The sequence below is a fragment of the Aquarana catesbeiana genome, linkage group LG02, assembly GCF_042186555.1.
Source record: "Aquarana catesbeiana isolate 2022-GZ linkage group LG02, ASM4218655v1, whole genome shotgun sequence".
NCBI classification, from domain to species: Eukaryota; Metazoa; Chordata; class Amphibia; order Anura; family Ranidae; genus Aquarana; species Aquarana catesbeiana.
In genome coordinates, this window is record NC_133325.1 from 579,733,009 (window position 1) to 579,746,461 (window position 13,453).

At 42.3% G+C, this 13,453-nt stretch overlaps 1 protein-coding gene across 1 annotated transcript in view; it reads left to right on the forward strand.

The window, feature by feature from the left end:
- DHDDS (dehydrodolichyl diphosphate synthase subunit) overlaps positions 1–13,453 on the forward strand; it is a 59,259-nt gene that overhangs the window by 23,012 nt on the left and 22,794 nt on the right. Inside the window, exons 5-7 of the mRNA XM_073616147.1 lie at positions 2,848–2,964; positions 11,604–11,705; positions 13,097–13,211. Of these exons, the coding sequence (XP_073472248.1) occupies positions 2,848–2,964; positions 11,604–11,705; positions 13,097–13,211 (334 nt within the window). The remainder of the gene's footprint in view (positions 1–2,847; positions 2,965–11,603; positions 11,706–13,096; positions 13,212–13,453) is intronic.

Here is a 13,453-nt window from a genome sequence, read left to right on the forward strand (position 1 = left end):
TCGTGGCCGCCGGGCATGCGCATCGGCTCCTCAGTGACGTGGCGGACGTGCCTCCGGCGGGGGACTTCATATGACGCCCGCCCAGGAAGGGAAAGTAGGGAAGTGGTTAAAGCCAAAATCCAGCTAACACTTTTTAATCAGTTACGAAAACTGTATTTTTTTTTTTCCCCCCTTTGGGATAAAGGTTTTACATCAATAAATAAAAGCTGACCATTGTAAGCAGTCTTGTCAGCACTTTAATGCCAACAAGTGTTATGTCTCTGCCCTGGTCAAAAAAGGTTGAAACTGCCACAACTCAAATCCAGGAGTGGGAATTAAAGCAAACAAAAAATAATGGTGTGCTGTTTCTTTAAACGATTATAACCCAGTGTTACAATACCAGGTGAAGTGATTGGAATTAACCGTATACATTGAATTTAGTTACAAATGATAACTTCACTTGTAAAAAAATATGCACGTGCAAAAATACTTCAAATCAATAAAAAAAAAAAAATCAATAGGTATAACTTAAACCAAATATGTATATATGTGTACATAGGTAAAAATTTGAGAAATTTCAAAAGAAAATTGTCCATGTATGAAGTGTGGACTTCATATATGGACAATTTTCTATTGAAAGTTTCAAAATTTTTTACGTGTGTGTGTATGTGTGTATATGTGTATGTATGTATGTATGTATGTATATATATATATATATATATATATATATATATATATATATATATATATATATATATATATATATATATATATATATATATATATATATATATATATATATATTCTAATCACAGGCAGTGAGACATTGTCCTGATGCGCGGCTGCAGAGATTGGGAAATGTCTCGTTGCCTGTGATTAGTGCAGCGCAGTGCTGACTTCCTGGCGGGCTCTGCACGTGGGGTGTGCTAAAACGTCGGAGCTCATCCTTACTCTCCAGCAGGGAGTGAAAGGGACTGTCTACCCCATGCTAAAAGCAGCCACTGTGTGTTTGGTGCCTAAAAAAAAAAAGTGAAAGAAATTGTGCTGCCGAATTGCAGTGGATTCAAAACACCAATTCTAATATATATATATTGGTGTATATATTAGAGGCTATTAAATCGCATTATTTTAGTAGCTTCTTCTTCTCAACATCCTAGTAATCTAAAGCCTAGGTAAAGAACACATGGGGCTATTGGCTACTAGTAGTAAATTCTCAGTACATTCAATGACTTGAATGTTCAAAAGTACTCCAAAATTTTGTTTCCTTTAACATTCGATTTTTGGAATGAATGCCCAGCGAAAACCACACACTTTTATAAATCTTATACTGCTTTGAATTTTCTTGCCACTACAGTATGTTCAAAAATAAACATCCATTTGACTCCACTAATGAATAGAAATTAGGGCTGCAACTAACAATTATTTTCATAATCGATTAGTTGGCCGATTATTGTTTCGATTAATCGGTTAATAACCTTAAAAAAAAAAGTGTGGTGTATAATTTAGTTAATAGGTAAAGTTTAAAAAAAAAGCAATTTATTCTTAAATATCTGTATGCAGTGGTAAATATAGATAACCAACTGTATGGTTAGGGAGCAAAATATCTAATCCACTCTGAGAATAACAGACAGAAGAGATATACTGTATATACTAGTAGAGGAGTTATACTATAAAAGGGTGAATCTGGTAAATATCATCAGACTCAGAGATCAAATTTTTTTATTTAAAAAACAATGTCTTCCTTCAAAAAAAAAAATGTAATTTTAAGAACGTTCGTTTGATTTTCTAATCATTAGTGGAGTCAAACCGACGTTCATTTTCAACCACAGTGATGGGAAAATTTAGAAATAATAGAAAACTTCTTGGGGAAAGAAATTTTCAGACGGTGTATGCGGTTTTCGTTCAGAAATTACATTCATTTTAAAAACAAAGTTAAACACAAGTGAAAATTTCAAACAACATTCTTTCATTCAGCGAACGTACAAAGATTTTTCGTCTGAATATTCTCGTCTGTAAATTGATCCATGTGGCCAGCATAAGGCTCGGTACACACCTATGCAGTTTGCTTTTGATCCATTTCTGCAGTGCTTTTTGATTTTTGCTGCGCTTTGCGTTTTTGCATTTTTTTTTGGCCAATTTGTTTTTGGGCAGATTAAAAAACACAAAATGCTGCAAAAACGCGTTATATGCTTTTCTGCAGCTTCTCCATTGAAGTATATTAAACCAAAATTGCACCGTTTTGCGTTAAAAAAAAAAGTCCCTGACCCTTTCCAAATACACACCGGCTGAAAAAAGCATAGATGTGAACGTGTCCATAGGAAACCATGTAAATGAACTGTAGTGCATTTCTGCAAAAAGCACCAAAAAAAACACATAGATGTGAACCAGGCCTAAGACATTTAGTAACATAATGGGGTTAAAAAACTAAAATTAGCCCTTCATAGTACAAAAAAAGCAGATAATCACTACTGTAAGGGGTTAATTTTTTTACTGTTGAACTGTGAAAGAAGTAATTACAGTAGCGATTATTTGCTCTTTTTGTACTATAAAGGGCTTACTTTAGTTCCTTTAACCCCATAATGTTACTCGCCGATTAATCGATTATGAAAATAGTAATCGATTAATTTCATAATCGATTAGTTCTTTCAGCCCTGATAGAAATTAAAACAAACATTCTTAAAACAAAAAAAATTGACTGAATTTCTACTAGTATATAGCCAGCTTACACATGAAATAGAAATCTTCAAATATACTGCGCATCACTACTACAACGGGAAAACACTCCTCCAATGCTCTGCATGTATCCAAATGCAAAGCATTTTTCTATTTTTGTGTGCTTATTTATTTATATTCTGGCTTTCTTTGCAGAGATAAACTTCAGAAGCATGAAGTTTGCATTAGAGTACTAGGAGACTTGACTTTGCTTCCACTTGACATCCAGAAACTTATTGCTCAAGCTGTCCTGGAAACCAAGAACTATTCTAAGTGAGTATCATTTTGGAGTTGTGAATATGATCAATATTAATTGATAACATGGAGTCCCCTACCACAATTGTCTAACTATCTAGGTAAGACCCAATTTGCACATACAGTATCTCACAAGTGAGTACACCCCTAACATTTTTGTAAATATTTTACTATATCTTTTCATGTGACAACACTGAAGAAATGACACTTTGCTACAATGTAAAGTAGTGAGTGTACAGCTTGTATAATAGTGTAAATTTGCTGTCCCCTCAAAATAACTCAACACATAGCCATTAACTCAGTCTGCAGTCGCTGCAATATAGGCGTCTGTCAATCCCTAAAGGACCAATTTAGACAGGCCCTTAAAGAAGTTCCTGCGCAACAAGCCCGGGAATTGGCTGAACTACCAAAAGCATTATGCTTTGCCATAGATGCCATTAAAGATTCTATTCACCAGGCGTCTAGCCTTACGCTTATGTTTGTACATATGCGTAGAATCTTGTGGTTAAAAAATTGGTCAGCCGAAGCACCATGTAAAACCCTCCTTACTGGGTTCCCTTTTCATGGGGAGTGACTGTTTGGAGAAGATTTGTACAAATACATCCAAACAATTTCTAGTGGGAAAAGTACTATTTACCAGTCAAAAGAAAGTATAAACGCCCTTCATTTAAACAGGCTCTTTTCCCTGCGCCAGGGGCTTCTGCCTCTAGACAGTGGTGACGGCCTCCGCCATCTGACTCTAGAGGAAAACCTCAGGGTCAGACCCAGGCTCAAAAGAAGTCCTGGGGTCGGAAACCTGCAAAGCAGAATCCTAAAGCCTCATCATGAAGAGGCAACCCCCCTCACCAAGGTGGGGGGAAGATTTCTGCAGTCTTAAGAAGTCTGGCAAGAGGAAATTCAGGACAGATGGGTCATCTCCACGGTAACATTGGGGTACAAGCTGGAATTTCGGGACTTTCCACCGTCTCGTTTCCTGAGGTCAAGCATTCCCAAAGATCCAGAGAAAAGACAATCTCTGTTTCTGGCACTAGGCCGATTAATATCTCAAGGGGTGATCATACAGATCCCCACAAAAGAGCAAGGTCTGGGATTTTATTCAAATCCTCTTATTATGGTACCAAAACCAAATGGAGATGTCAGACCCATTCTAGATCTAAAAAATCTAAATCAGTTCCTGAAGAGCCGCTCCTTTCGCATGGAGACGATCAGGTCAGTAGTTTCTATCCTTCTAGGAGGAGAACTTCTGGCATCAATCGACATCAGGGGTGAATATCTGCATGTCCCTATATTTCCTGCTTACTAAAAGTTTTTGCAGTTCGAGTTAGAACAGCAGCACTTCCAGTTTGTAGCCCTGCCCTTCGGGCTAGCCACATCGCCCCGGGTGTTCACAAAGGTGCTGGCCCCACCTCTAGCCAGGTTAAGGGCACAGGGCATAGCAGTCATAGCGTACCTAGACGATCTATTGCTAATAAACCAGTCGGTGGCTCGTTTGGAGCAAAGCATACGCATTACAACCAGTTACCTGGAAAGTTTGGGTTGGATTCTCAACCTAGAGAAATCTTCCTTAATAATTAATAATGAAAAAGACTGGAGTACTTGGGTCTGATCATGCGGAATGGATGCATTGGTGACCCAGTGGGATAGGTTCTAACTGATCTATGCATTCACCCCTATTCAGTAGCTGCCTCGACTTCTTTGCAGGATCAAGATGGAAACAGAAACAAAGCCGGTATTTCTGGTGGCACCAGCATGGCCCAGAAGGTCATGGTATGCAGAAACCGTAAAGATGGCAATGGAGGGCCCATGGTCCCTCCCACTACGGCCAGCTCTCACAGGGACCAATATTCCATCCTACCTTACGGTCTCTAAATTTAACGGCTTTGCTATTGAAACCCACATTCTGAAGAAACGTGGGCTGTCCGGATCAGTTGTCTCTACCCTGATTAATGCAAGGAAGTCAGCTTCCAGAACTAAATATTATAGAGTCTGGAGGGCTTATGTTTCCTGGTGTGAATCCAAGGGTTGGCACCCTCGGAGATATATCATAGGCAGACTTCTTGCCTTTCTACAATTAGGGGTAGAAATGAAATTGGCCTTGAGTACTATTAAAGGCAAAGTCTCAGCTTTATCGGTCTTATTTCAAAGACCACTTGATACACATTCTTTAGTCCGAGGTTTTATGCAAGGGGTGATGCGGCTTAATCTGCCCGTCAAACCTCCCTTGAACCCTTGGGACTTGAACATAGTTTTGTCTGTGTTACAAAAACAGCCATTTGAACCGATACAACACATTCCCTTAGTCCTTTTGACAAGGAAGTTGGTATTTTTGGTTGCTATATCCTCAGCAAAGAGGGTTTCGGAATTGGCTGCTCTTTCTTGTAAAGAGCCATATTTTGATTTTTCATGAGGACAGAGTGGTGTTACGCCCTCGTCCAGACTTTTTGCCAAAAGTGGTTTCAGGTTTTCACCTGAACCAAGATATTGTCCTGCCATCGTTTTTTCCAAAACCCTGTTCCAGGGAAGAAAAGTCACTACATTGTCTTGATATGGTGAGAGCAGTGACAATCTAAAGGCAACTGCTCAGATTCGTAAGACTGATGTCTTATTTATTCTGCCAGAGGGTCCTAAGAAAGGACAGGCAACGTTGAAATCCACTGTCGCTAAGTGGATTCGGCAAATTATAATTCAAACTTATGATTTAAGGGGTAAGATTCCCCCCAAGTTCAGGCGCACTCTACCAGGGCAGTTAGTGCTTCTTGGGCAGTGCGTCATTAGGCCTCCATGGCTCAGATCTTCAAGGCCGCAACTTGGTGTTCAGTGCATACATTCACAAAATGTTATCAGCTGGATGTAAGGAGGTATGAGGATATCACCTTCGGGCGCAGTGTGCTGCAGGCAGCAGTATAGGTCCTCAAGTCTGGGGGTTCTCTCCGGGTTGTCTCCCTCCCCTCAAGTAGCATTGCTATGGGACGTCCCATTAAGTAATTACTTAAGGCTCTGTGTCCCATGATGTACAATAAAGAAAATAGGATTTTTATAACAGCTTACCTGTAAAATCCTTTTCTTGGAGTACATCATGGGACACAGAGGTCCCTCCCCTCTTTTTTGGGATTTAAGTGTATTGCTTTGCTACAAAAACTGATGTGCTCCTGGAAGGAGGATGGGTTATATAGGGAGTGAACTTCCTGGATTGGGTATACCAGTGTCCATCACAAGAAGGTGGCCTAACCCATTAAGTAATTACTTAAGGCTCTGTGTTCCATGATGTACTCCAAGAAAAGGATTTTACAGGTAAGCTGTTATAAAAATCCTATTTTTTTTATAACCGCTTACCTGCAAAATCCTTTTCTTTTGAAGTACATCACAGGACACAGAGGTCCTGCCCCTCTTTCTAGTATACACGTTTATTGCTTTGCTACAAAACTGAGAGGTACTCCTGGTATGGGAGGGGTTATATAGGGAGGCAACTTCCTGTTTATGGTGTGCCAGTGTCCAGCCCCTTAAAGTGGCCTATAACCCACAAAGTGATTACTATGGCTCTGTGTCCCGTGATGTACTTCAAAAGAAAAGGATTTTACAGGTAAGCTGTTATAAAAATCCTATTTTTTTCACCCAACCTTGGCTCCTCAGAGGCAGAGAGATGGTGAGAGGGACAATGGGGCTTCCACATTCCTTCATCAACCTCGTCCATAGTTCACCCTACAATGGTTCTGCTATAGGTTGGATGAGCTCTGAATCCCTGCCCTTATCTGGTAACTCCACTGTTTCAGGGGCACCTCCTCTTCCTTTGTGTCGACGGATAAAATCTCTGCAGCCATTTCTGGATGAGGTGTAAGCCGCTCAGGAATCCTCTGTAGATGAGCCCTCTCAGGAGGAATCGCAAGATTCGGGCTTGTCTCAGACACAGAAGGCTATAGTAGGCTTCCTGGCAAATGATTGCACTAACCTAAAGTTGCTGATACCTGTATCTTCTTTCCCCTGAAATTTTCAAGTTCTTTTCAGTGCACCCTCACTCAGGAAGTGATGTATACTGTTTGGGCTCACCCGAAGAAGGTGTTTGCATACCAGTACTCAATTTGAAAAAAAAATCTACAAAAGATGGTGTTTGCAGGCTATTGAACCAGTTGATTCCTATTTGAATGAGACCTTGACTGATAACAGTATCGCCCCCTTACCCACCTTTCCCCTCTTATATTTACCTGAGTCTTCACTCGATCGAGCACTGTGCCCATCTGTAGCATCTTTCACCACTTTAACAGGCTTTGCTGAGATAGTGGAGCCATTGGCTCCTTCTGTCATCGGTCAAATCCTGTGACAAGGGAGCGGGGGGGCAGGGGCGAGCCTTGCTGCCTGTGTCCATGGACACAGACCTTGTGACTCGAGAGAGAGCGAGCCCACAGGTGGTACCCCATAGGAAGTACCACCAAGAAGAGAAGGAGCAAGGAGCACTAGCGGGGTACCTGAGAAAAGTAGGTTTGGGTCTGCTTTGTGCAAAACCATTGCAAAAAGTAGGTAAGTATGACATGTTTGTTGTTTTAAAAAAAAATTCTTTACATTCAATTTAAATTCATGGGCAAAGCAAATGCTCTGTTCCAGAGAACCTGATCCAGAAGATCGTTCCATTTGGCAGCTCCTGGAATGTTTTCCAAGAGACCTGAGCTCTCGGTAGAAGTCTTGGGAGGACTCCTTAAAGCAGTTTTCGCAAGTGGGTGCCATGCCTGTCCACACAAGAAACATAGAAAAGTGACCGACAGATCCATCGAGTTTGCCCGATTTTATTTATTTATTTTTTAAGTATAGATCAAGATTTTGTCTGACTATACAGTAGATCTAGATATGAGAAGGATTCTTTGGTTGGTGGAACATCTCTACAAGAAGCACATTAAAAGAGAAGTTTGTTTTTTTGTTTTTTTAAATCTTACTTACCTAGGTGGATGCAGCATCAGTTCCCAGCCAGCTCTAAGACTGAGAACCAAGCGATCAAACACAGCTGATCACTCAGTTCTCAGTGTTCCATGAGCAGAGAGCTGGTGACTGTCAGTCACCGTTGTCTGCTTCTCCCCCCTGCCCCCCTGGAGCGCTGGGCTATGGAGGGGGTGGGAGCTGCCGGCTCAGGCTCCCATTGGCTTGCTGAGAGGCTGAGCCAGGTGCCAAACCAGGCTTTTAGGTGGATCCCGATCATGTTGCCACAATCTTTCCACAGCCTGGGCCGACTCTGTGACGTCAGCCGATAGCAGTCTTCAGCCCACTGTCAGCTCAAAATGGGTCACAGGAGTGCAGAACAAACTGCACTCCTGTGGTCCACAGGAGAAGTACAGCGAAATTACCTTTGGCTGTACTTCTCCTTTTAAGAAGCTGTCCTTTGAGGCTGGATACTTACTTGGACCATTGTTGGGCGCCTACATCCTAAACCTTCAGAAGTTTTGTTCAGACACAGCATCTGGAATATCTGAGCTTAATCCTGGATATATCTCAGGCAAGGATACTGCTTCTGCAGGAGAAGTGCCTGCCTCGTTGAGCCCAGGTGGAGTCTCTAAAGATTGTTGAAAGGTCCCTCAATCCAAATAAGCATGAGAATGCTGGGGAAGATGGTAGTTGCCTTCGAAGGGGTCTCGTATGCACAGTTTCACTCCAGAGCTCTGCAGCTCAGTATCCTGGTGATATTGGACAAGTGTTGGAAGTCCTTATATCAGCCAATACATCTAACTGACAAGACTAGAGCAGCTCTGGAGTGGTGGATATCCATGCAGGTGCTGGATGCAGAGAAATCCTTCCTTCCAATGACATGGAAGGTTTTGATGACAAAAGCCAGCCTGTTAGGCTGGGGAGGTGGTTTGGAGAACCTCTATGTTCAGGGAATGTGGTCATCAGAGGTGCAGAAGTTGCTGATCAACCCTCAGTATTCACTTGAATGGGTGACCTTAAAGGTGGTTATGGCTGCTGAATGCAACATGCCCTTTAAAGTTTGGGTGAAGCAAAGGATGTTGGCTGTGGCATGGGTACAGCTCTGTGAAGCTGCATTTCTGTGCTTAGGTGGGCGTAAAACTGCGTTCAACTGACTGACTGCTTTTACCACCTCTTGGCCACCTGTGTGAACGAGCCCTTAGAGTTCTCTTGTTCAGCCCTGCGGTATGAATGAAAGAAATTACTCTATTCCCCCATCCACGTGGATGTACAAATCTCCTCTGTTGGCTATTGTATTCTGATAGCCAGTACCCTAGCTGTCAGAATACCAAAACAGTGACTGCAGCTAATAGGCTGCAGTCACTGTTCCACTGACAATTTTCCACTCTGCTCCTTCAATTTTTTTTTTTTTTTTACTGAAATTTGCTGAACTCTTCAGTGCCAGAAGGGCCACCTATGGTTAGAATTGGAGTCGATTCATAGGAATCTGCCAAAATTCCAACAATGCATGCCAGCCTAAAGCTGGATACACGCTATACAACTCTCTGTGGATTTTTCCTTCATATTTACCAAAACCATATAATATGGTTAAAGTTTTTAAGGTCAATCCTTAAGAGTTTCAATTTGTATGCAATCAGGCAGGCCCTTGCACTACATGGTTTTGGTAAATCTAAAAGAAATCCGGCAACAAAAGTTGTATAGTGTGTATGGGGTCTAAGTTAGCTGTTTGTTTTTCGGACAACAATGTGGCAAATAAGATTGGAACTGATGGAAAGAAGTTTACATATCTCTCAGCAGAATAAACTGCAGTAAAGGACAGAGGTATGTTTACATATTACAAATCGGGCTCCAGTGCAGCAGCACCCGACATGTCTGGAGGAACAATTTTTAAATCCCAAAAATTATGGGAAACAAATACTGCATTGGGGGTGAGTCAGATTGGCAACTGAGCTTTACCAGGATAGGTGACAAGGTTGAATAGAGAATAACACTATGCTAATGCTAGTGAGCACTAAGGGCAGTAGGATATCCTGTGTTCTAAGAACATTGGGGTTGATGGGTATCGGCTTACACTGCTTCTAAAGGGTGGGTGCAGCGTGTAAGGTCATTTTGGAATTGCTTAGCTATAGATTGGCTACATAGAGTCCAAATTGTTCAGTGATTAACAAACAGAACACATTTTTAAAGGAGTAATTTGGGGTTAAAAACATACTCGCCTCCACCTCACCGATGCTGCAGCTGTCCCCTGCTGGCTCTAAGCCCAAGAACTGAGCGATCACATAACCGCTGATCACTCTGTCCTAGGTCAGCTCTGAGCAGACAGTCGCCACTCTCAGCTCTCCATTTTGCCCCTTCAGCACTCACTGGAGCACCAGGCTGGGAAGGACGGGAGCAAACGGCTCCGTCTCTCAGCCGCGTGCTGAGAGGCTGATCCAGCTACCGATCAGGCATCTGGCTGGATCCCGATGTATGAATGTGAGTTAGGGACTTTAGATTGTAAGCTCCTTGAGGGCAGGGACTGATTTGAATGTACAATATATACGTAAAGTGTGGCATAATTTGTCTGTGCTATATAATTACCTGTAGTAATAATATGATGGGGGAGGGGATCCTTCCAGAGCCTGAAGTGGCTCTATGATGTCAGCCGACAGTGGGCTCTAGCCTGCTGTCGGCTGATTCTGGGTCACAGGAGAACACAAGTAAGTGCACCCCTGTGACCCACAAGAAAAGTATGGCCAAAAAAGCCATACTTCTCTTTGAAAGTATCAGTCAGATTTAAAGTACTGAATTCTTATACTAATTTAATTTGGATTGGTTTACAAGTCATTCCAAGACTTGGTTTACTAAATGTTCAATAAGACAGAAGAGAGAGGTGCCTCTGAGTGCAGAATTAGTAGCTGTTTATTTCCCCAAACAATATTAAATACACTTACAAAATCTGGCGAATTTAAAAAGCATGTAGTCATTGATAATGCAAATTGTCCAGCAAGTGGATGGGTCCCTGGCATGTAAAGACTTACTAATGTTCCAAAACACGGCCCTTACTGATGACTACATCCGGTTCATGCTGGCTCCGATCTCCGTCCATCATGAACTCGGTGTGTGTACCCATTCATCAGTTTACCGGTAGCTCTATGTTTTTGGTACAGCACAGGACACAATTGTGAGAGTCTTTACATGCCGGGGACCCATCCGCCTGCAGGACCATTTGCATTATCAATGACTACACGCTTTTTAATTCGCCAGATATTGTAAGTGTTTTTAATCTTGTTTGGGGAAATAAACAGCTACTAATACTGCACTTAGAGACGCCTCTCTCTTCTGTCTTATTTTGTTTCAGTTTGCTCCTCTTTTCTGAGTGCAGCCCTCAGTGTTGGATATACATCATTGGACCCTTGCCTCTCTAGAGATACTGTCTGCTTGGTCCTCATGCTCAGAGCACCCTTATACACTGTGCCTGGATTTTTACTAAATGTTGTTGCATACAAAATCATAGTACTCCTTCATTGCTGTAAAGCCCAGATTATTCTTTATCGAAATGGCTCCAATAATAGCAGCAATCCTGAGAATGCATTTTTTTTTATTCACCAGTCTTGTAAAATATATATTTATTTGCTATGGCTGCATACAAAATTCATATTTGTTCGTATAAAGTTATGTTATATATATTTATGTTCAAACTGGGCTAACATACTTTTTGTATTTGTCTTTCCCCTAAGAAAATTTAAATTTATTTATTTATTGGTCTTTAGGTGTTTTTTGAATGTTTGCTTCGCTTACACATCCCGGCATGAGATCAGCAATGCAGTCCGAGAGGCAGCCTGGGGGGTCCAAGAGGGACTACTAGACCCCAGGTATCTGTCAAGGAGAAGATTTTCAATCGTATACATCTGTTTATCTGTAGATTTTCTGAAAATATAGTATTTATGAGTAATGTTTCATTGTATCTAATCTGTAAATGTTACTAGTTAAGTATTGGTTCTTATCTTTGCTTTTTCAGGGAATTTCTATAGCATGAGTAAAATGAAGGGGTAAATATGCAGGGCATAACAGAACGTTCACTTTAATCCTTTCGCTGCCAGGCCCTGCGCTACTCCACTCCAACTCATATGGCCAGACCATTTCTGCAATTTTCCCATTGCTTTTTTATTTTTCCCTTACAGCTTTCAGAGTTTGTAAAAGAACCCCCCCCCCCCTTAGCTGCACGGTAGCCACAGGGGATTGGAGTTGCTTGGGGGGGGGGGGGGGGGGGGGGCAGGGGTTGAAACTGGTGCTGCAGGAGTGAAGTGGCAGCGTCTGAAAAAACCCTCAGCTGCAAACCCAGTGTGAAAGCCTGAGTGCTTTCACACTGTGGCGCTGCGCTGGTAAGGCATCACAAAAAGTCCTGCCAGCAACTTCTTTGCAGTGGAGGAGGAGTGGTGAATCCACCGCTCCTGCTCATTGAAAACAATGTGGTACCGCTTCTATACCGCCAGCAAAGCGCCGCTGCAGCGGCGTTTTGCGAGTGGATTTAACCCTTTTTCTCCCGGTAGCGGGGGTTAAAACCGCCCCGCTAGCGGCCAAATAGCGCCGCTAAAATGACGGTAAAGCGGCGCTAAAAATAGCGCTGCTTTACCGCCGACGCCCGGGCGCTTTCACTGTGAAAGCACTCTAAGGGGGAGGATGCAATTTTAGCTGTCAACAACAGCAGCAGGAGATTGAGAGTTGAGAGACACTGAAGTGACCATTAGCTCATCTTAGAAGGAGGCATATGGACCTGGCCCGCTGAAAGCGGTGTTGTAGGTCCGAATGCCATATGGACCTGGCTGAGAAAGGGTTAAAGCCAGCCTCCACAACAGCTGATAATCTTCCATTTGCTTCCCCACAATCGGGAACATAGAGAAGGTGCTCTGTCCAAGCTCCAAGTCTATCCTAGTCAGTGCTAACACAAAGCTGAAGAGTCTTTTCCACTCCCATGTGACAGCACTAACCAAGTTATCAAGTAGCAGCACAATCACATGGTCGCTATACCAAGAAGCACTGGGATGTTGCTTTCTAAACCTGGGAGCAAAGGTAAAAACATGCTGTAGGGGCTGACTTTCACGTGAACCTGCTGCTTTGCCCTATGTGAGCAAATTTAGCACACTTTAGCAAATTTTGCAAATTTGAGCTTGCGATGGTAACAAATGTAACATAATCTAGGACAAACAAAAACTTGTTAACGCATGCAAAAAATACATTTCATATTCTTTTTAATGCTTTTCAGTGATGTTACTGAAAATCTTCTGGACCATTGTCTGTACACCTCACATTCTCCAGATCCTGATCTCCTTATACGCACATCTGGTGAAGTTCGTCTCAGTGATTTCCTATTATGGCAGGTCTGTTTCCTTCAACCATTCTTAATATACTTTTTTCTAGAGTTCCTTCAAGATAAACTCTGTTTAATCCTGTAAATTTTTTAATCTCTTGCTGACCCGCTCACAGAGGATGTTCTGCGAGCGGGCGGCACAGCCAGGCACCGCATTTTACCCATACATCGCAGGGTTCTGCCTGTTTTGGGGGAGTGTGTGCGCGCATCCTGCTGACCCGTTCTGTGATTGGCTTACAGCATGAGTTTGTC